The 21380-nt window shown below is 38.0% G+C and overlaps 1 protein-coding gene across 5 annotated transcripts; it reads left to right on the forward strand.

Moving 5' to 3' along the window:
• The first annotated feature begins 1490 nt into the window (after positions 1-1490).
• On the forward strand, positions 1491-20714 carry LOC146459581 (uncharacterized). Of its 5 annotated transcripts, XM_085089330.1 has the most exons (9): positions 1492-1776; positions 7040-7080; positions 7953-8063; positions 10557-10691; positions 11196-11393; positions 15294-15593; positions 16235-16281; positions 17388-17538; positions 18056-20714. In XM_085089330.1, the coding sequence occupies exons 2-9, from the start codon at positions 7048-7050 to the stop codon at positions 18260-18262; spliced, it is 1182 nt and encodes a 393-aa protein (XP_084945456.1). In that variant the 5' UTR covers positions 1492-1776; positions 7040-7047; the 3' UTR covers positions 18263-20714. The 5 variants fall into 5 exon arrangements, with proteins under 5 accessions (XP_084945458.1, XP_084945454.1, XP_084945455.1 ...); XM_085089332.1 differs by lacking the exon at positions 10557-10691 and having other exon boundaries at positions 1491-1776; XM_085089328.1 differs by lacking the exon at positions 7040-7080 and having other exon boundaries at positions 1491-1776.
• Positions 20715-21380: the final 666 nt, after the last annotated feature.

The following is a 21380-nucleotide window of genomic DNA, read 5'->3' on the forward strand; positions in this document are numbered from 1 at the left end:
AAGTTCGGGAGCTATACATGCGCAGGTATGAACACTCGCAAAGTAGCCGGATCTAAAATCGGTTCAGTTGATCTTTTCGCTGCTTAAATCTGGTTATGGTAGGCCGGTCACTTCATCGCAGGAGATCGCTTTTAGATGCTAGTTTGGTGGTGGTCAGTTGTTAAGGTTTTTGCAACGATTTGTTAGTCTGAAACGTTTTTTCTCTAAAGAACAATATTGTTGTTGGTTCGTATTCTCGAAGTCAGTTTAACTCGAACTTCAATTTGAACATGTGCACGTTCACAGTGTGGCAGTCAATCACTACTGCAACCTCGAGCGCATTCTATAATCTGGACTGATACTAGTTTCATACTCTAAACAACATGTTATGTCTCAGTCGCCAAAGAAATGTCTAGTATTAGCTGTAAAAAATATTTTAAAAGACTTTCCGAGAAACGAACCGTCGTGTTCTTTTGAGTTAGAACGAAAATTGCTTTTCACGCCAATTTGATCAAGGTTGACATCTTGTTCTCGGCGCAGCTTAATTAGTTTCAGTAGGAAGAGTGAACCAGTGGTTAATTTTGCTTTGCTGATAAGGAAAATAAGTCAAAACAGCCACATGTGAAGAAAAAGATGGTAAAGGGCTGAAAATGCTTCCATTAGCTAAATAGGGTGACTCAACGTTAATTCACTGGCGCGGTTTGTTTTGGGCTGACCGCTCATTTTGCCCCGTTTAACTTAAATGTTATCTAGTGTTTCCGTGAGACAATCATGTTGTAAAACATGCTATGGCTTTTAAGAGGACAAACGCAACGGCGAGTGAATTTTTAAGGTGATTGACTCAGAAAATCGGGTGAAATGGTGAACAAAATGTAAAAAAGGAAAAAAAAAACATGCCTAATTCTGCCTCACGATGGCGTAATAAAATGTAGCATTGATGTGATTTAATGTGAATGTAGGTGATGAAGCCTTGCCGTGAAGGGCGCTTTAATAGTTGTTAGTACGTTTCGATCGAATGCAGGCCAGGCAGGTACAGTGTATGTTTTGGTGGAAAAAGCGCTTCTTTCCAGACAACTGTTCAGAGTCCCCACATGACCTGAATAAAAACTTTCCTGCGTAATGCTGTAAACTGTTGCTGTGGTTGTGAGTGCAACTGTCGAACCTTTGTAGAAAACTGAAATTTATTTATCAGAATTAATTACTAACTTTTTGTTTTCGCACAATAACAAATCAAAAGTTGATAACCACTCTAAAGAATACCCTTTACCACCCAAAGCAAAAAAGCGGAGAATTTATTCAACAACTGTAAAAAAAAAATTATCTGTTTAGAATAGTTTTCGGCTCCGAAATACTTTTTTTCGTTTTTTTTTTCTTTCTTTTTTTTCACAAACGCGAAATGACACTTCAAACTATGGATCGCAAAACCCGCAACTTGTCTGGGATTTGGTCCCCAGGCCTCTCCCGTTGCATTGTCGAGTCTCTCAGAACGATATTAGGGACTGGCAACTACTGTGTAACCACATTTGGCGCCATATGGCAAACGTCGGCTGTTTTGGTTGAATTTGGTCGAGTTTTGAGACTTTTTCTTACGCTTCACGAATCCAAAGCGGTGATTTAAAGATAGTGGCTGGAAGAGATGATTCTGTGCTCGACATTGACTCAGGAAAAGGTGAAAATAATGGAGAATTTCGATTTGCTGACGAAGATGATTTTCCCCTACTGAAGACACAGACGAAGCAATTATGGACGATGTGGTTTGTGAATGAATACGAAAATACATGTATATGTGACAGTGAGGTAAGAACTTTATTAAAATCCTGTTAAATAATACATGTTACCTTGTGGCTGTGTGAGCATTATATGAGCTTATATGAACATTTTCATCTGATTTATTCGGCCTTCTAAATTCTAATTTTGAATTTCAAATAGCAATTAAACAGGTAATCTGAGTTGCATTCTCCAAAAATATAAGTCTTAATGCTTGCCTTGATATTTACCATCTTTCTCGGAGATTAATTAATATATTAGAGGTGACTGATTTTGCAAGAGAAATCAAAAGGTGATTTTTTTGTGCAGAGCTACACTGTAAGTGATTTCAAAGTACTATAAAATTTGCATAATTGTACAAAGTATGACTATACAATAACAATAACAATAACAATAACAATTATTTATTATTGAAGAAAACACTTAACAAATTGTTGCTCACAATTAGTCGGGTTATTTTGAGGTGGGCAACATTTGTAAATGTTTACAACACTTAATAAGTAAATAAAAAAGAAATGACGATAACACTTTTAAAACACTTTTGTCACTGCCAGGAAAGATTAGATTTCCTAACCAAGTTTCAAAAGCTGCAATTCTTCACTTGTGAATTTTCATGTTGGCAAATTATATCCAGTTTTCGAAAGAAAAGGCTGCATGGCCTTTGCAGATTTAACAATGAAAAGAGAAAGCCTTTAGGAAGATTCAACAGCTTAAATGTGTGACAGTTGCACTAACTCATGTAAATTCACAATCACAACAAAATAATTTATTTAGTGTTCAGACCATGTGAGGACTCTGAATACCAGGTTGATATAATTATCTAGTCACGTCTGACTTGGCTGTCCATGGTGAAATCTAATTTGGCATGTTTGATTGTAAATTTGTACCATTTTTGACTCATGAATGCAGGCATGTGCAAGAACGAGTTATTGCGATCTGGGGATTTTCACTTGGTCGGCGGGTTGTTAACTTTCATGAATGCACAGTAAATGAGTTATCATAATGTAGGGAAATTTTACTCGGACATTGGTCCGAAAATTTTCCAATTTTGAGATGTTGAAAACGGTGAATCAAAAGAGGAACTTCTAAGGAATGGTTAACAGCTTTAACAGGGGAAAATCATGCATTAACGGCAAAGTCATTTTTCTTCGATTTGTGGTTTTATCAACCTGATGAGCAGGTGGATCTCAAATCAACTTTTAATCTGCGGACTTTGGTAACGTTCAAGTGCTTCTAGGAATATAACACACAAATAATATTATTACAGGTTCTAATGTGAGTTTGTACTGAAATACTATTCTAATAGACTGATTTTTCATTTTCCGAACAGTTCTTGCAAAATGTTTGAAAAACATGCTCTGATAAATTCGCTTCAAAATTGACTTCAAATCGCTTGCAAGGTGTCTCGCGGCAAAAATTATACACTTTTGCTCTTAGGGCTACAATGCATAACAAGTTAAGACCTATCTGAGTAAATTTTTGTTTATTAAGGAAAGCTTTTTGTATATTTCCTATTTTTATTGAGGAAACTTGGCAACTTGGAATAATGTTGTGTAAACAAGGGCAGCACTAAAAGCCAGAATCAGGAAAACAGTAACTGGAAAGGAAAATCTGGAATCCGGAATCGGAAACTACAATATGAAAATAAAACATTTAATGCTAGTGAAAAAGTGAATGTTTAGTTCAAAGTAACGTCCTCGTCAAATGTAAATTTGATATTTTTCGATAGGTGACACCAGAGAATAAAACTAATTAATTTAGTCATTATTTCCTGCCAATGAAAAGTAAGTGTTTCTCACGGGTTAAAAACTGATCGCCCATGAACTTAAGAAAACTAATTTCATAGTCTATAAGTCACCTCTATGTTTTGCTTTGAAACTCTATTAAGACTCTATCAAAACAAGTTGAAGCGGGGTGTCCGGAAAATAGACGAAACAAAAGAGGCAGAAGATATGCATTCACGCAACTAACCACCTCTTAATTGGAAAGTCCGCCATCTGTGCGGTGTGAAGCAATTAATGTTGTCTCCGAGTCACCTCTATGTTGTCTCTCTCTGTCCCATAGGACCTTGCTTTCTTTATAAAGAGTCCTTTCATTTATGCCAACAAGTGATATGAGTTTTTTATTCTGTATTTTTTACCCCAAGTCATGTATTTCGCCATTAAATATTCCTAACCGTATTCATTATAGTTTCTGATTCTGGATTCCGGATTCCGGTTTCTGTTTTCTGGATTATGGCTTTTATAATTTTAGTGCTGCCCTGTAAACAAACACGTGTCCTCGCAAGCAAATTCACCCAAGTTACGCGAGAATGGAATTTCATCTAACATTTTGAAACTTTTAGACCTTTACATGTATTTTGTTTAGTAAATTGTATTCATTGATTAGACATTCTAACTATTCTAGACTAACAGGGTGCTGTTTCTTTACGACTTGCAAGTTGTGTAAATACTAATGTTTATTTATTACCAATATGCATTGCTAATTTGTTGAATTGCTGGACTAACAAGTACCACATTACCACTATCCTCTTCCGCATTCACGAGTTGGCTCACAGTTGATTTTTTATAGATCTATTCTTTGTGTTCCCTATGGCCTAATCATAATTAATGTCCTTGATTAATTGAATAATGTGCTCTGTTCAGTCAAGCCCTCAAACTGGAAATGACTCACAGGCCCAGTCACTTGGAAGCATGCATGTGGGGCTTATTAAGAAGCATGCTGGTTGTCTTTTTCTTCTGCTATTCTCTACATGTATAAAGAAATGTGTTCTAAACAATCATCTTTACACACTCATGTCTACATGTACTGCTGTGGTTTATATTGGCAGTTAACCCACTTGTCTCATTCAAAGATAAAGAAAAAAAATGAAATTATTCTTATGATCACCTGTACTGGGTTTTTAACTAACTGCGAGCCAGTGAGGGATGCAAGCCGAGAAAACTTGTTTTATAAGTCTCATGAGTTGAGTTATCAGTCAGGTATTTTTTTATTTTACTTATTTATTTGACTTCGCCTTCAAACTTAAGACTATAAACAGAACATAACAACATGAAACAGAAAATAAACGATTACTGGGTTAAGGCAGGGTGACCACAACAGCTAGCGCCAATTACTGTGGGCCCAAAGCACTGAAAATAGCAATTAAGGTTAAGCACTCAATTGAACATGTAGGGTTAAGTGCTGACAACTTTGATTAAGGTTAAGCACTCATTGTATTGATTGGAGTTTAAAGCATTGACTGTAGTGATAAGCATTAGCTAAAAATTAAAATAATAATGTATTTCTCTATATATGTAAGTTTAGGTTTGCCATTGCCTTGACCCACAGTTCACACGCCTTGTATATTTGTAAAACTCAACTGGACTTAAGTCTGGGATGTCCTTATGGGTACCTTCCTTTTCTTGTTTATGGCATCACCTTTAATAAAAGAGCAAGTGCTATCAGACCACAATAATTATTATGAGATTCCATCACAAAGACAAGTAATGGCTTTAAGAGATAAAGCTTTGTTTAGAAGAGTACAATCATGTAAGTGCATTTTGATCAAATGCTGTGGCAAAAAGACAGTCTTGGCAAGAGGGTTGGTAGTAGGAAGAATTTATTGGCGGAAATTTCCAACCTCTTTTGCAGGGTCTCTCCTCTTCACGTCCCAGGGAGCGAGAGAGGGGAGACCCTGGTTGGGGCTGGTCACGTGTCTCCCAGAGAAAAATTAGACCCAGGGAGGAGTCCTTCACTTGCTATGTTTTGTCAAGATTTATTGTCCACTCCGAAACAAGACTTCCGCTTTGCTGTGCGAAGCCCACGCGAAAACTCATTCAACTGGCTATGTTTTTCAGTAGTCTTAATTTTGCGAGCCATTGTAGCATTAATCTGAAAGCTTAACAAAGTCCGTTGTCTCGAAGCGCTGTACTTTGGAAAATCACTGTGTATACATGACAAAATTAACTGTGGACAAACAGCGCCTTCCCCTTCAATTCATGGAGTTGTAATCGTGGTTTATTCTAGCTTTGAATGTGCTGATGAAAGATCAGATCTGAAGAACTAAGGAAGGAAACTTGAAAGGAATCGGGTCTATGTCTAACCGTTCTGAAAGGACATTCTGCAGCAATTCCGCTGCTAACAGAGCGTTTCTTTCTGGAAAATATTTTAGCATAAGCGCAGTCGTTCGGTATTTAGCGTCGTTGTTTTGTTTACGTCCCCTTTTCTCTCGGGACGTAAACAAACCAACGATGCAAAATACTAGAGACGCGAACGACCACGCACATGCTAAAAGATTTGCAAGAAAGAAACGCTCTGTTAGCAGGGTTGCAACAACAAACAATACACAGGAAACAGCACATAAGCAGAACACTATCGGAAGGAGGATGTACGGTATAACAACATGTAGATGGTAAATATTTCACGGATCTTTTTAATGAACAAAGAAAACACTTTTGAAATACCGTAATCGTTGTAAAACAATAACGAAATAACCTTTGTTCCAGTTGATGGTGTTAATTTAGTCTGCGGCTACAATGGCTCCGAGATACATTTCCGGTCACGTTTGATTCTTTCCTGGCCGTCAAATGCGGCGCGGAGGATGACTCCTCGATGCACCGCTTGACCTTAACAATGCCTGACTTTCAGAGATCATGGACTTGACCACTCTCAAAGTAGATGTGGCAAAAATTCACTTTGTGGAAGTGTGTGGCCATAAAGCTCCTCGGCTACCACCAGAAGTAGTCGATTCCCTTTGCTGTAAAGATTTCACCAATGACTTGTATCTCCAACTGCTTTACAATGTCGATAGCAGCTCACATTCACAGATTCCCTCACTTTATATACCTTTTTAGGGGTTTCTGAATGACCACTTGACATGACCTTTGAAACACACGCGAATCGCAAGTTGACTTGACTGGGGCATGTTTTCCCATCTCCGGTACACTTAGTATAGGCAAACTGACACTCAACCACCCCTCTCTCCAGTCATTTATTTGTAATCTCCCAGATTCTGGGAGACACGTGACCAGCCCCAACCACGGTCTCTCCTCTCTCGCTCCCTGGGACATGAAGAGGAGAGGCCCTGGGAACGAGGTTGGGAAATTTCATGCCTTGGGAAAAATAAAGAGGTCTAGGAAAAAATGCTCAAAGCATATATTCAAGCTAATTATTGTTCTTGAATATTCAGACCTTAAAGTTTTGTGCCATTCTTACATGTACTATTAATAATTGTAATAGTTTACATGTACTTCAAATCAGTGTTTGATTTTAACTAGTCCAGTAGCTCATCTAATTAAATGTCTTTTTTCAGACTCCCAGATGGCTGTAAGGAGTATAGGACTTTCTAAACCAGTGAGTAGGATACATATTGGGCATGTATATACATGTACATACTTGTACTTTTGTCTAAAAACATTGACTACATTACTTGCAATCGGACGTTAAAATTTCGGTTGTTTAATTTTCGGATACTTTTTCCCTCATTTCGGACAATTTTCGGACAAACATTTCAGACACTGCGCTGAAACATGCCCAAAGTAAATTTACGACTAAAAAACATGAATTAGACTGAAATAAAATCTTTGAAAATTATAGTTTTACTGTATCTTCAAGGTTTTACAGCCGGATACACCAACGAGAAAATAACACAAACCCAATCAAGCTTATGACTCAAGCAGTGTCTCAAATGATTACCTTTCCAGTGATTAAAAGAACGACTGAGCAAAGCCGCCTAATCCGAATTCTAAACATATCATGTACATTGGCTTTGAATATGTGATGCTGTCGCCCAGAAAGTACTTTTAAAGTTTTATACTATACTGTAAAAATTTCGGACGCTTTAAATTTCGGGCGCTTAAAAATTTTGGACGGTTTTATTTTCGGACACTTTTTTTGTCCGAAATTAAAATCGTCCGAAATTTTTTGCAAGTAATGTACTATCAAACTGTTTCTGACAATGCACTTGGGTAACCTCAGCAAGCTTCATTGATAATATACTGCATAAATTACATGTATGTAAACTGCTGAAAATCCCGGCAGCTTTATAATAATATTAATACTAACAGTGAAGAGAACTTTAACTCAGTGTTTTTAATAACTGTATTTAATATTCATTAATTAGATCATGTGAAGTATTTGTGTTTGAAAATGTCTTAGGTTATTTCTTTGACCAATCGCAATACTGGCTGTAAGTATTGATATTTAATTTACATTATTATTACCAGGAGGAAATTCAAGTTCAGATTGCAGTTTTTGCATCAAGGGCAGTTGCTGGACAAGTGTGGTACCTGCGGATTGTGATAATGAGACATGATCAAGATGATGCTACCTTTAAGGTAATTTTGTGCTTCCTGTTGGACTCATGGTTTGACTAATTGTCTTATAACCAGAGGATTGAAGAGTCAGTGGTCACATCTAGATTCAGTATTGTGTTGTCGTGTTGCTTCCTTTTCACTTCACATTTAGTTTTTCTCTTCCTTAGTGAAGAATACTTCAGTTGATTTGCAGCTCAAAGTGTTTTGTTACCCCGGCAATGTTCAGTTTTAAAACAGCTGGTCCTACATGTAGTTGTTCAAAGGGTGGATAATTTTATCCACTGGATAGTTCTGGCAGATAATGTAAAATGTGTGCAAGATTTTCATGATAGTCCTACATGTATAATTTGTGAATAGTCTTAGAGTAGAAGCATATGTCAAATTTAAGAATGGGATTGCGTGGAAAACTTTGCAAAACAATTGGTTGGAGTATATTTGCTCTGCTGGATAGCAACTTATCCAGTGGATAAAGTTATCCGTTCTTTGAACAACTGGGGCCAGGGCAGTAAATCCTGTGTTTAAGACTAGCATGCCATCTATTGTGATTTAAAGCACAAAATATTGCATTCTTGACTCCTGAATTGGGGGGCCCACTAAACATTGTGTGGTTATTGTAAGTTATAACGACGAATTTATGGTTTAGGACTGCTGTTGATGTGCAAGGTAGTTAAGCTGAGAGGAAGTGTAAACTTGTATGGTAACCCCTGTTTTCGAATTGGTAGACTTATAAAGTTCTTTGAACAACTAGGGCCAGGGCTGTAAATCCTGTGCTTAATACTAGCATGCCAGCTATTGTGATTTAAAGCACAAGATATTGCATTCTTGACTCCTGAACAGGGTTTGAGCTAGGAATTGATCACTGGGGGACAATTTGTCCCCTTGGCTAAAATTTTGGGGGACATTTTTATTTTTAGGGGGACAGATAAATTAATTTTTATTCAACAGTTTTTTTACATTGATACAGGCAAGCCAACAAAAACTTTTTTTTTAGCTGATCCTTGTAATACAAGAACAGTGATCAACACAAACAAGAAAAGTTAAGTTATTAGTGTCAATACTTTTTTTTCTCGTCATATTTAAACAGAGGATCAATGACTATACTTTATACTTCAAAACATTTCACAGCAGAATCTCGTCTCGGCATCCCTTTGTAAACTTCAATTCCTTTCTTAATTACTGGTAGACGTACATGTACTAATTCTTCTGTTGGTTCTAGCCCAAACATCAAAGTCCCTAACCCTAGTTTGTCAATGTTAGACTTCAGAACAGTAGCAATAGCATCTTGCATACCTTCCGCACTTTGATGAGAATGATAGGTAGCATTTCCTCCCACTCGAAGATTCTTAACACTTTCGAGGCCAACTTCATCCAGAAAATTGAGTAGTGAGTCATATTTGACTGTGGTTACGTCCTCTTTGGCCAGCCAGTAGAGGGCTCTCATTGCTCTGAGGATGGCTTGCGATTGTTCTCTAAGAGCATGGCGCTGTGTGTTGCTGAATGTATCCCTCATAGCTTCTTCATTGACAGCATCCTCATGCTCTTAACAGTCTTTATGTCTTTGCAGAGTTGAGGTTCTAAAATTTGTACACCCTTCTGCCGATACAAAGGGGTTGTCTTCTTAGATTTCCGACAAAAATAGCAGAACATCGCCTCCTTTTCATAGTGCAACCATGTGTGATCTCACAACCAACTTTTCTGGAAAGTTCGTGATTTTCTCGGTTTCCTTTGATCCTCATCCGATTCTTCCTGATTAATTCACTGTTCTTCTTCTGTATCATTTTTCTGATTCAGTCTGGCTTCGATTTGTAGCGAAAAAGCTTTCTATTGTGAAATGTGACTTGAGAATGAACTTTGAAGGAACAACGTGCAGTAAAATATACTTTCCACGTTCTGTTTAACTTGCAATCTCTGGGATCCCTTCGTGTCTGCTTCCGTTCGAGTTTTTTCCCTTAATTTTGAAGGAGACAAATTGTCCCCTTGGCCGTTTTTTTTAAGGGACAATTTCAATTGCAGTGTGGGATTGGCGCAATGGCGCGGCCCGGCTCAAACCCTGTCTGAATTGGGGGGCCCACTAAACATTGTGTGGTTATTGTAAGTTTAAAGAAGAATTTGTGGTTTAGGGCTGCTGTTGATGTTTCAAGCTAATAAGCCGATAGGAAGTATAAACGTGTATGGTAACCCCTGTTTTCGAATTGGTAGACTAATTAATAAAGTGCTTTTATTGATGAAAATTTAAGTTCTATCCATGGCCGTGGAACAATTCTTTTAGTGCGTTTTAGTCATTCTTTTAAAAATCTCTGATCAATGGGCACATACAGGACTTCACTTTTACAACATGGTAGGAAATAAAGGCAATTAATTAACAAACTGGGTAAAATTTTACAGACTATATGTCTCATGAAGTATAGAATCTTGAAGTTAAAACTATGAAATTGATTAGAAGGAAAAGAAAATTTCGAGAGTGGGAGACTTCAATACATTAATTTGACCTGATATTCTGGTCATTTTTTATAGACTGTGAAGGATCGAGAAATTGCCAGCAAGTATCACTTGTTACAGACTTTCCCATTCAGTATCTCCTCAGACATTGCCATCTCACTGAAACATCAATGCCCTGAACATTTTAAACTTACGACTGAAAATTACCAAGTGAGTTAAATAGAATTGTGTATGTAGTCACATGTACTAACTTATATTGTTATTATTTTTAACTTTTTGTATCATTTCTAACGTTGGTGTGATGTCCAATGACCTAACGAACAAAACTGAATGTAATTGTAAACTAATGTAAATTTGCTGCAGGGTGTACAGTCAAAATATTGCATCACACAGTCATACTCTTTAGAGTTATGTTGCACCTGAGGGTGTTGGCCAGGAATGAAACAATCTTTGCCTGATGGTCACCGTGGTCAAATACTCAGCAACAGAAAATGTAGAAAATTACTTGAAGAAAAAAATTCAACTTGCTTTTGCCCTTTCACTCTACTCTGAAGCATATAAGCCACAGCAGCCCACTGACGGTTCATTTCTGCAGCCAAGACTCTTGTGGGAAACAACAACAATGATGTTTATTAACAAATAACAGCTGGTGATAGGTAGATTTTGACTGATTTTCAAAATTAGTTACTGTATTTCCTACATTTCTATCAACAGGAGGTTGACTATACCATCATTCAAAATCTCTTGCATGGTTTTTGGTTTGTGATTGAGTTCCATTTGGAACACTTGGGCAGTGAAGCCGACCAGTTTGTGGGTAATGTGTGTGTGGAACCCAAAAATTTCCCTTTGGATGTAGAATGTCCAATAAACAAGAAATTCAATCTTGGCATCTCAGAAGAGTTTGAGTTGAAGGTAAGTTATTGGTAAAAGTGATTGATGAGTGATGTGAATGGCTGTATTTCATTTTAGAGGTGTAGGGCCATAGTGTTTAGGGTAATTTTGAAGAAGAGCTCCCCAAACTGACTGTCGACCGACAATCGGCCAACAGTCGGCCGACAAACGGCCAACAGTCGGCCGACAAACGGCCAACAGTCGGCCGACAAGCGACCAACAGTCGGTCGACAAACGACCAACAGTCGGCCGACAGTTTATCAACAGATTGTCGACCGACTGTTGGCCGTTTCTCGGCCGACTGTCGGTCGACTGTTGGTGATCTGTCGGTGAGTTGTCGGTAGGATTTAGGTTGAAAATACATTAAAATAAATGCATTATCAAAGAAATAAAAGGAATTGGATTAGATTCGCTTAATTTACTTGTGTTTCTGCTTGTGTGTGATCGTTGCTGGGACGCCATATTGTATTTTTGACGTAACTCTTTACTAATACCCAATCCCCCTCATTTGTCGTTATTAGTCATTTTATTGTTGGTCATTTACTTTCGCAAACTTGGTGGCTCCTAAAAGAGCCGTTTTGTTGTTTTGGTGGCTCCTAAAAGAGCCGTTTTGTAGTTTTACTCGTAGAAACGCTCATCAAACTTGAGTGGCAACAGCTTCCCCTCTCTTTGCATGTTGGCCATCACGGGTATGTACCGCCTGAGGCGCCTCCTGCAGACGAGTTCAACTGGCGGAAAGTTTATCCAGGCGATCACTTCGATAACCTGTTAGCTGACATTGCCCAGTTCCATCCTCCCAACTAAGTTCGCTTAGTTAAACAACAAACGGCTCCTTTAGGAGCCACCAAATAAAATAAAGTCTTTGACCAACAAATCATCCTGTCATGTGTTGTAGCTTTTAATTAATGGCTTTCTCTTATGCACATTAAATGATACTACGATAATTGAATTTCAGACAACAAAAATCTCAGACAACAGTTGTCCCCAACATAAAAATCCTACGCAAATATATTATACTGTTTTTGTTTTATATTTTGAAGCGCTCTGTAAAAAGAGGGAAGGCGCAAATATGTAAACACACCACCATCTTGGTTTTTGCACGTGATCGTTAGGATCATCATTCTAATGTTAATTATTTTCGTTAAATGCTTTACAATATAATAGCATGCGCGCGTGTTTTCTGAGAGGTAAGTTTTGTATTGTCTAAAAGTTTACAACTCGGTCACTTTGGAACATTAATGTTTCATCTCGTTTTTATCAGTATTATCATAATCTGAACTCAAATGTAATGGTTCGGTCGTTTTCTGGGCAGACTAAACCTTTCACTCAAAGCCAGTAGTCTGAGTGACACCATGCCACCGCAACCTGTTACAAGAGAGTGATGAAAATGTCAACGTTAGTAAAGACAAACTTTATGTGGACATACATGACACACTTACAGACAGAAGAGCGCAAAGCATTATAGGGCAATTCCAAAACGCTTTTAACTATGCTTATTGATGAGAAATTGAGTGAAGTTTTAGAGGGAAGAGTGGATAATTTCAAAGAAAATTATTTCGAAATGGACATTTCTCTTATTCGATTCTCTTTAACTACTGAATGTATGGATATTTTTAATTTTACAGCTTATTTTGATCGAGTAATACGGAACAGTGTTTTGTTTGTAACAAAACGTAAGCTTAGACACCATAAACTAAGTTCGGTTCGTGGACTGTTCAAGTAGAATTATAATCTCACTTATATTGTACGGTGGAATTGATCTGTCGGTAGTCTGTTGGTAAACTGTCGGTTAGCTGTCGGTCCACTGTCGGCCGACAATTTACCGACAGTCGGTTTGGGGAGCTCTTCTTCAAAATTACCGTGTTTAGTGTGTTGGTCAGTGGTTCAAGGCTGAGCATCTGCTGATCTGAAGTCTTCTAAGACCAGAAACTGAATTTTGGAAAAATTGAAATCCAGAGGTCCCTGGTTTAAAGTCCTGCTCTGGATGTTAGCTGGAGTTGTTCCTCAGTAGCTCCAAGTTTAACTCATTTGCCAGGCTTGTAAATAACCAGCTGATGGACCTGCCTCCTTCCAGTTGGGATTTGTTGATCATGTTATTGTTCAATTAAATTTAGATCATTATTTCTTTGTGAACGTTTAATGCTCAGCCTCACTGGAGCACTTGTGCTATAATCACAATCTGCTACCCAGAGTCCTCAGGCTTTTTGGTCAGCAGGTGGGCACCAGGAGAGACTCTGGGGACATCGAAAAAATTCGAATTTTTTGATTGTCTTTTTTCCTTAACGGTTTCCATTGTTTTACCGCAGAAATCCTGCGGTAATAAAATTCGATGTCCCCAGAGTCTCTCCTGGTGACTAACCGCTTGCCAAAGAGCCTGAGGACTCTGGGTACGATGATTGCTATAATCACTGCTGAGGGTAATTAATACAGTTTATTACTGTTGTTGTTGTTGTTGTTATTATTATTATTATTTTAACAGCACTATTTTACACTGCTAAAAAGAAAAAGAAGAATTAAAACCAAACATTTTCGATTGATCAAGCTATCTTCAGGGTAAAAAGACTGTCCGTTACATGCACATTTTACAGTATGTGCTTCAGGTGATTCCTTATTGGAACAGTTTAGCTATCGTAAGAATGGACTTGTTTGTTCACACTGGGGCTCCAATTTGTTGGATCATTCAGCCTTCAATTATTCTACGCTTGTGAAAAGATTTTGCCCTACAAAGGATTCACTAACTAACTGAATGGGTTGGATTCTCACGTACATGTAGAACTGGAGTTGGTGGTTTCAAATCTTGGTGTAAGCACCAACAAGGGTCTTTAACCCATTTCAGTCTTACAGTACATGTAGAACTGTTTTCTTTGCCATTTTGTATGTGTGATGTACCGTTTAAAAGGTCTTCATGAGTGAAATTTGTTTCTCATGTCAAGATAACTGAAGGAAGTCAGGTCTTTGACAGAAATACATGTAGTTCCAAACGTCCAAATGAAAAATTACAAAATTTTCCTGATCGTTTCATGGGATAGATCTACCCCCAAATTGTAGCTTAATTTGCAGTTTTTAATGCATAGAAAGTTCTGTCCAGGAGATATTGTCAGAGTCTGTAAGTGCATCAAATTGAAACATTTGAAAAATTGTAGAAGTGGTAAACCACATCATAGATACCAGGGGGTACTATTTTTTTCTTTAACCCTCTCCCGCCCAAAAGTGCCATATGGCACAAGACGCAGTAATGAGCACAATATTTGGTCAATTTGTGTGAAATTTGCACAACCAAAAGATCTTGGAAAGATCTACAAATTGAAGGCATAAAATCATGCCCCCCTCCTATATGAGACTTTATTTACCACCCCTCAAACTTTTGGATTTTCTTTTCCTTTGTACGTTAAGGGTCCAGCTGATATCTGACAACAAGCAATGCACTGAGAGCTGTACATTAAGCTATAGTTTAGGGGGATACCCAGTATATACAACGAATAGGGAAATTTTCAATGTTTTTCTTCTTTCGTTTTTGAGTTTTCTCACTCTAATATGTGACCTCCTCCATCTCTGTTGGTGTGATTTATAGCACACCCCAGAAAATACCTTTTAAATGGTATATGACATGTGGTCTCCCAGTTCATAGTTAGCAATTTAGAAAATTTGACATTTCCCTCGGGCGGGAAAGGCTAGTGGGTTACCGGCAGGAAAGGGTTAACCCTATAAGTTGTTTGTCATGCCAACCGCAGGGGATGCGTCTCCCATCATGCCAAACAATGTGGTCGTGTTTTTGTTTTGTCTGCTTATTTATTGAACGTGGAATGGTAATATTGATGGTTGATATCCCTTTTGACACTAAGCCAATTAAAACCCTGTAATTACATTATCCAATGATCCAGTTTTTAATAATGATTATTATACAATGTGGTATTTCCTTAGCAGACTGATTCATCATCTCCTCGGAGCTGTGACCCTGCTGACTGGGATCCCCTTGAGTCTGGTATGCCCAGCAGGAAGGACACCACACTGTCCAGTGCAAGCAGTGGGGTCAGCAGTGGCTCCCCACTCAGCCACTCTCCTGCTGCCAGCCGATCATCAAACTCCAGTTTGTCACCTAGGCAACAGTCCCCTGTGGAGTGGCAACATGGTGTCATCTGGGGAAACTTTGTAGATGGCAACAATGCTCTGCCCCCACCCCCAGACACTGCACTAATATGGGGACCTTACCATGAAAACGAGGTACATGTAGGCTTGTTTGTAGAAAATTAGTCCTTAAGAAGCGCCTAGGTGGCTAAATGGAGCTTTTACATGCATAACACAATAACATTGACATTGCTGAAACAGATGTTATTTTCTGGTTTGTAAAACTCAAATCACTTGAACTGATGACACAAAATCCCAGAAAATGGCATCTTCGCAAAGTGTTGAATTTAAAAATTTCCCTTAGTGCGGATGTGTGGGGAGGGTGTTTCGAGACATCCCTATGGGCTAGCACATTAATCTTTTAGTGCTCAAAACTGGTGGTTGTTTTGTGTCCTGATCAACATACTACATTGCTGATTATGGCTGCCAGTTGCACTTTCTTATGGAGAATTTATCACTGCTTTTTTGAGCCCAAACAAATATTACCAGTTTTCCCTGTTGTTAACCCATTAGTATAACATGCCATGTATGGCTATTTTAGTCCTTAGCATGACCAAGTTTGACTGTACACAACTGTATGTGTTTTAACTTCATCAATAAGACATAATGGCCTTTGCTTTGTTTTTGACTGATTGTCAATTACTTCTGAGTTATCGCCTTAACTACAAAATGAAATTCAGTAAACCTGTAGTGAAGCAATCAAGTAATATTTTATGATTCTGTTTGTCTCCATTTAGGTTTGCAAGCTCTGGCCACCATATGTTGACTTGGATGACTTTTCCAGGTAGGAAAAAGGTCCTCTTAGTAGTATGGCGGTATTGTTGTGTGATTCCAAAAAAACACTTAAATTAGATGGGTGCTTATTGTGTCATGTGGTACATGTACCATTCATTCCTCTTCAATGCTTCCTTGAATTCTTGTGTATTCCAGCCGTCTCATCTCGCAACATTAGGGACCTTCACATCAGAGTAAGAGTACGAGATTGAGTACAAGTATGACTTTCAAATTTCAGACTAATCACATTCCCCAGAACTGTTACTAATTCCGGTAGTTCACTAGCACATAAGGAGGTCCAAGAAACAAGATTAATGGGACATATGGTTATTTGAACCACACAAACTAGATTTCAAAAGTCGTAGGTGTAGTAAAATCGGAAGGTCCCTATTCTCTATCAGGAGAAAGTGACCAGAATTTCTTCTGCAGTGTGCAATACGCATTTTAAGGTTAATTTGATTTGAAGATGTACATGTTCACATTAGCTTGTACATGTATAGAACAGAAATGCTTAGGCCTTTTTCTCTCATTGAGGTTGTTTGTAAAATCCTTCAATTTGGGTGAATTTGCTGAATATCACAAATCGAACATTTCATGCTAGTCAGTACTGCTCAGCACTTTATAGTTTTGTCCACAGAAACTACCTTGAAGCATATAACACAAAGTGCTCAATAGCAATAACTTTACAACAGCACAAGTTACCCTCTTCAAGTTAACTGCGGTAGCTCATATAGGATGGGATAAATGAATGAATGAATGAATGAATGAATGAATGAATGAATGAATGAATGAATGAATGAATGAATGAATGAATGAATGAATGAATGAATGAATAATTAAACAAATGGGAATTTCAGGGGAAATGCTGAGAGTGGCTATTCTGTCCATTGTTTCCTGATCTAATTGGAATCTGAAAACGTTGGTCTTTATGAAGGGCGGAAAACCCTAGGAGCAAGGGAAACAACTAGCAACAAACTCAACCCACATATGGTGTCAACTCTGGGAATCAAACCCGAGCCACACTGGTGGAAGGCGAGTGTTCTCACCATTGGGCCATCCATGTCCCCCCTTTATGTTACCTGCAAAAGGTGCTAAGTGCTTGTTTATATTTGTTAGGAAAGAAGGCCAAATAAATAAAAATGAGCAGTATGCTCAGACTCTTCAGGAGTTGGAGCGTGGAAGCCCCCCAGATGCAATACTTGGTAGTGAGCTGTTACAGACGCGTGAGACTGGAGACCAAGGGAATGAGCAGAGCTGGTTGGCACAGGTAAGATGGTTGACTGCTACATGTTCAAAAACTGCTTGTTTTATGCTTCATTTTCCGGTGGTGAAAACATCAATTTAAAATGTCAGAGTGGTGTTTCTAGTCTGCTATGTCTTCATCCCTATCTGAACAACTATTGATACACTTTAGTACTGCTTGATTCAAATGAATAGTCATGATCATAAGGGCTTCCTCCAGGGGATCCAAAGTTAGAAGCATTGTGTACAGCATAATGAAAAGGGTCTCAGGACAGTCCTGCTCAGTAGCTTTCATCTCAGTCACAGTGGTCACACTTCAGGGACTCATTCAAAAACTCAAAAGTTAGAACCACCGTGTACAGGTTGATAAACATCAATGTTAGTTTTTGATCTCACTGCCCGCGTTGGTTTTGACGATTTTCAGTTCGGTTTGACAGTTGACTGTCTGCTTCGAGTCTTGATTCGCGACTCGATCCTGCATTCGCATGCGATTCTCGACTCTATCCTTTATACTCGATACTCATGCGATCCATTTCTTACAGGACGCCTCCCATCACGGCCTTACTATTGACAGCCTCGAGAGCCAAGCTGAGAAAAAGAAGAAAACGAAGGAGGAACACAGGCGGCTGCTTCAGGAGCGTAGAAGCCTCCTGCAGCAGCAGGATAGGGAAAAACAGGAAAGAGATGATCGCAAACTTGCCGAGGAACTGGCCTACAATGACCTCAAGGCTGCCGGGTTTGTTTCCTGACCCCAGGTGCATTATGAAGCCATACCCCAGTGTGATCTCCCGGGGGCCCCCATGAGGCTGGGGGGCTTCAGTAGCCAGGCTGGAAGTGACATCTCTGGAGAGCTCGATGCATTCAGCGGGCTAAGCAGCTTCCGTGGGTCTTGGGCGTCCCCATTGGCTAATAATGATGAGGTCATCGATGCATCAAAGATGACATCAGGCAATGGGGACATTTGGGTGCAGGAGTAAAGTGACGACACCACTGTTCATTAAGCAGTCTTTTGTGTAACTGATTATTGGTCAAAGCGTGTTTCTGTGTCCCATAGGCTAGATCAGGAAATCCAACCGAGTGGTTAAGTACGGGGTTTTTTGTTTTAGGCGTTTTATCGCTTTTTTTTTTTTTTTTACCGTCTGTTTGATTAGGGCCAGTCTGGCTGGATGTGTTTGACTTTCGTGTTGCAATTTTTGTAAAAAATTCATTTTCAGTGTCGGCCAGTGGTTTAGGCTTTCAATGAAAAATCTGTTCAGGTTTTTCAGGAAAATGAACGCTTCGGTCTAAATTTAATCTTTTGAGAAGGATCGTGTGAGATTTTTTTTTCTCTTTGTAGGCTGCGATAAAAAAAAAAAAAAAAAAAAAAATCAGCCTGTTGGCTTCTCACGTCAAGGGAAACATGCCCTAGCTTTGTGTTGAGTTCATGTTTAAGATGTGACACGGCTAGGTCATCAGGTGTGCACGTGATCAATATCAAATGGAGTGACAAGCATTAGAACAAAAAACAAAACGTTACATGACGCTCCATCGAGTCTTAATTTCTAAAAAATTATGTTTGATGTGAATCAATTTGACAAGTTTTTTGGCTATTGGCTGTTGAAATGTTAGCCATTTGTGGATTCTCTTAATAGAGTTTTACAAATTCGGGGGAAAAAAGTCAGTGAAAATGGAAATCATTTGTCATTTTTAATTTTTGTGATGTGAGTTTTTCTCCTTGAAAGCCTCGCAGGTGCAAAAGTAGGAATTTGTTGTTCGAAGTCGTATACAGTGAAAGCATATTTGCTATAGTGTTGAAAAAGTTAAGATATAAATTTTTGACGAAAGTTTTTCAAACGTTTTGTCGTTGAAGAATTTACTGGCCTCCAATCGAATTTGTGGTTTAGTCACTGTAACATAGTGTAACAGTAGTATGGCGTCTTCGTGCTTAGTTCTTCATTTGTTTGTCACGCAATGCTTCAGAAGCGTTTCGTGACAAAGGAAAGAACCTCGCGAAGGAGACCAGCAGTAGTATTCAATTTTGTAGGCGAAATATTTATGACTCTTAACTGACTTAAGGCATTCCTTTGTTCTTTCAAGAATTATTAGCAATCCCGTGACTAACGTGGTTTTATATATATCGTGATAAAATTGTTGTGATTTGACCACTTGACAATTTTTCGTGTCGTATTTAAGAATGGATGTGTTTCGTTTTTTTAGATTGAATTGGAATATTAAGCGAACAAGGCTGTAAAATAGAATTGTGAAGTTATATTTTTGGCTAGGTCAGCGATAAACTCAAACAATGCTTAGTTGTGTTAAATGTAATTATGGTGATTTAATCAAGTCACTTGCATTGCATTTTCGTTAGGAACGTTATTCAAGGTTGTCCAATTTTTGGTTTTGCTTTACGATATTATCGCTTTGTTTTTTTTTTTTTTTGATGTTTTTGTATTCGTGTTTGTCACTGTTTCAAGTAAATTCAATGTTTGTTTGTTGATGTTTGTTTTTTTTTCGGTGAAATTTAATTTTGTTAGAAATAGGTTTTTAGCTTTATTCAATAGTTTACAAGAAAACATAATTTTTACTCAGGGTATATGCAACTCCTTGTCGAAAAGACCAATTATTTTGTATCTCTACGTAGAATACAATTGGTTTCTATTGGAGCATTTAGGCCAGAACAATCTTCCATCTAAAAATTAAGGGACCCGCAATGCTCAAATGTGTGTTCATATTTCATCATCAGCGGTTTGAATTTGTTTAATCTTTAAGAAAAATATCTGAGTGCTGGCGTATATAAATGTCTCCGCTCTTTTCTGTGTGTATGAAGGGAGCGGGTTTTTTTTAATTCTAAAAGGCGATTTATCAGCGATATTTAGCCGATAAAAATATGTGTAAAATATTACAATCTACAGAGGTGAATAGATCGAGAAATTTTGGCGCCAAAAAAAGACTTGGCGCCACATGCCACTTTTCGCGGCATTCTGTATTTGGACAACTCGTCATTTGCTTTTCGGCGTTGGCTTTCATTTATCCGCAGGGAAGAGTGAGTGGTTGTTGTTTTGCAACACAAGTCAATCTACGAGTGCGTTTGTCCCAATGAATGATTGAAAGCCAAACGACCTTGAAGCAGTGGATCTGTTGCGTGATTATATCCTTGATTTTAGTGCGTTAGATAATGAAGACGACTGGAAATAGAACACTGAAAAAAAAAAAAAACGAAAACTCACGTTGTCATATCAGTATATTTTATTGTACAATAATTTGTATCTTGTAACTCCCAGTAAGAGGTTAATAAAAATTGTGAATAAATTGTATCACTGTTTGAACAATTCTGTGATTTTTTTGTCGCTTATCCCCCGGACTATAGGTGATAGGCAGGTTCAAAGTCATTAGACCTAGAGGGGTTTGAATGTTCATCGATTCGTATCTCCACATTTCTCCTGGTTTCCCCGATGTAATCAACACTGCCAGAACAGTCCTCTTTTTAGACCACATGTGATCTGTGAATGTTTTTGTCTTTAAGGTTGAGGACGATGAAAATGTCTTTGAAACCCGTGTTATTGTATAATAGTTTTGCTTCACTTCCTTTTTGGTTTGGGTTAATCTTTTAACTTTGTAGCCTTGTAAAATAGTTTTGTAATAAGGAAGTGGATATTATTATTATTATTACTATTATTATTATTATTATTATTATTATTATTATTATTACTGTTATTATTATTATTATTATTATTATTACTGTTATTATTATTATTATTATTATTATTATTATTATTATTATTATTATTAATGATGTATTATTCTAGAAAGTGACACAGACATACATGTACTCGCAAAAAAAAGAAGAAATTCGAGTGCTCCTATCAGGAGTCAAACCCAAGGCCTTTC

The sequence above is a fragment of the Pavona decussata genome, unplaced genomic scaffold (genome assembly GCF_977016875.1).
Source record: "Pavona decussata unplaced genomic scaffold, jaPavDecu1.1 SCAFFOLD_218, whole genome shotgun sequence".
Lineage (NCBI taxonomy): Eukaryota > Metazoa > Cnidaria > Anthozoa > Scleractinia > Agariciidae > Pavona > Pavona decussata.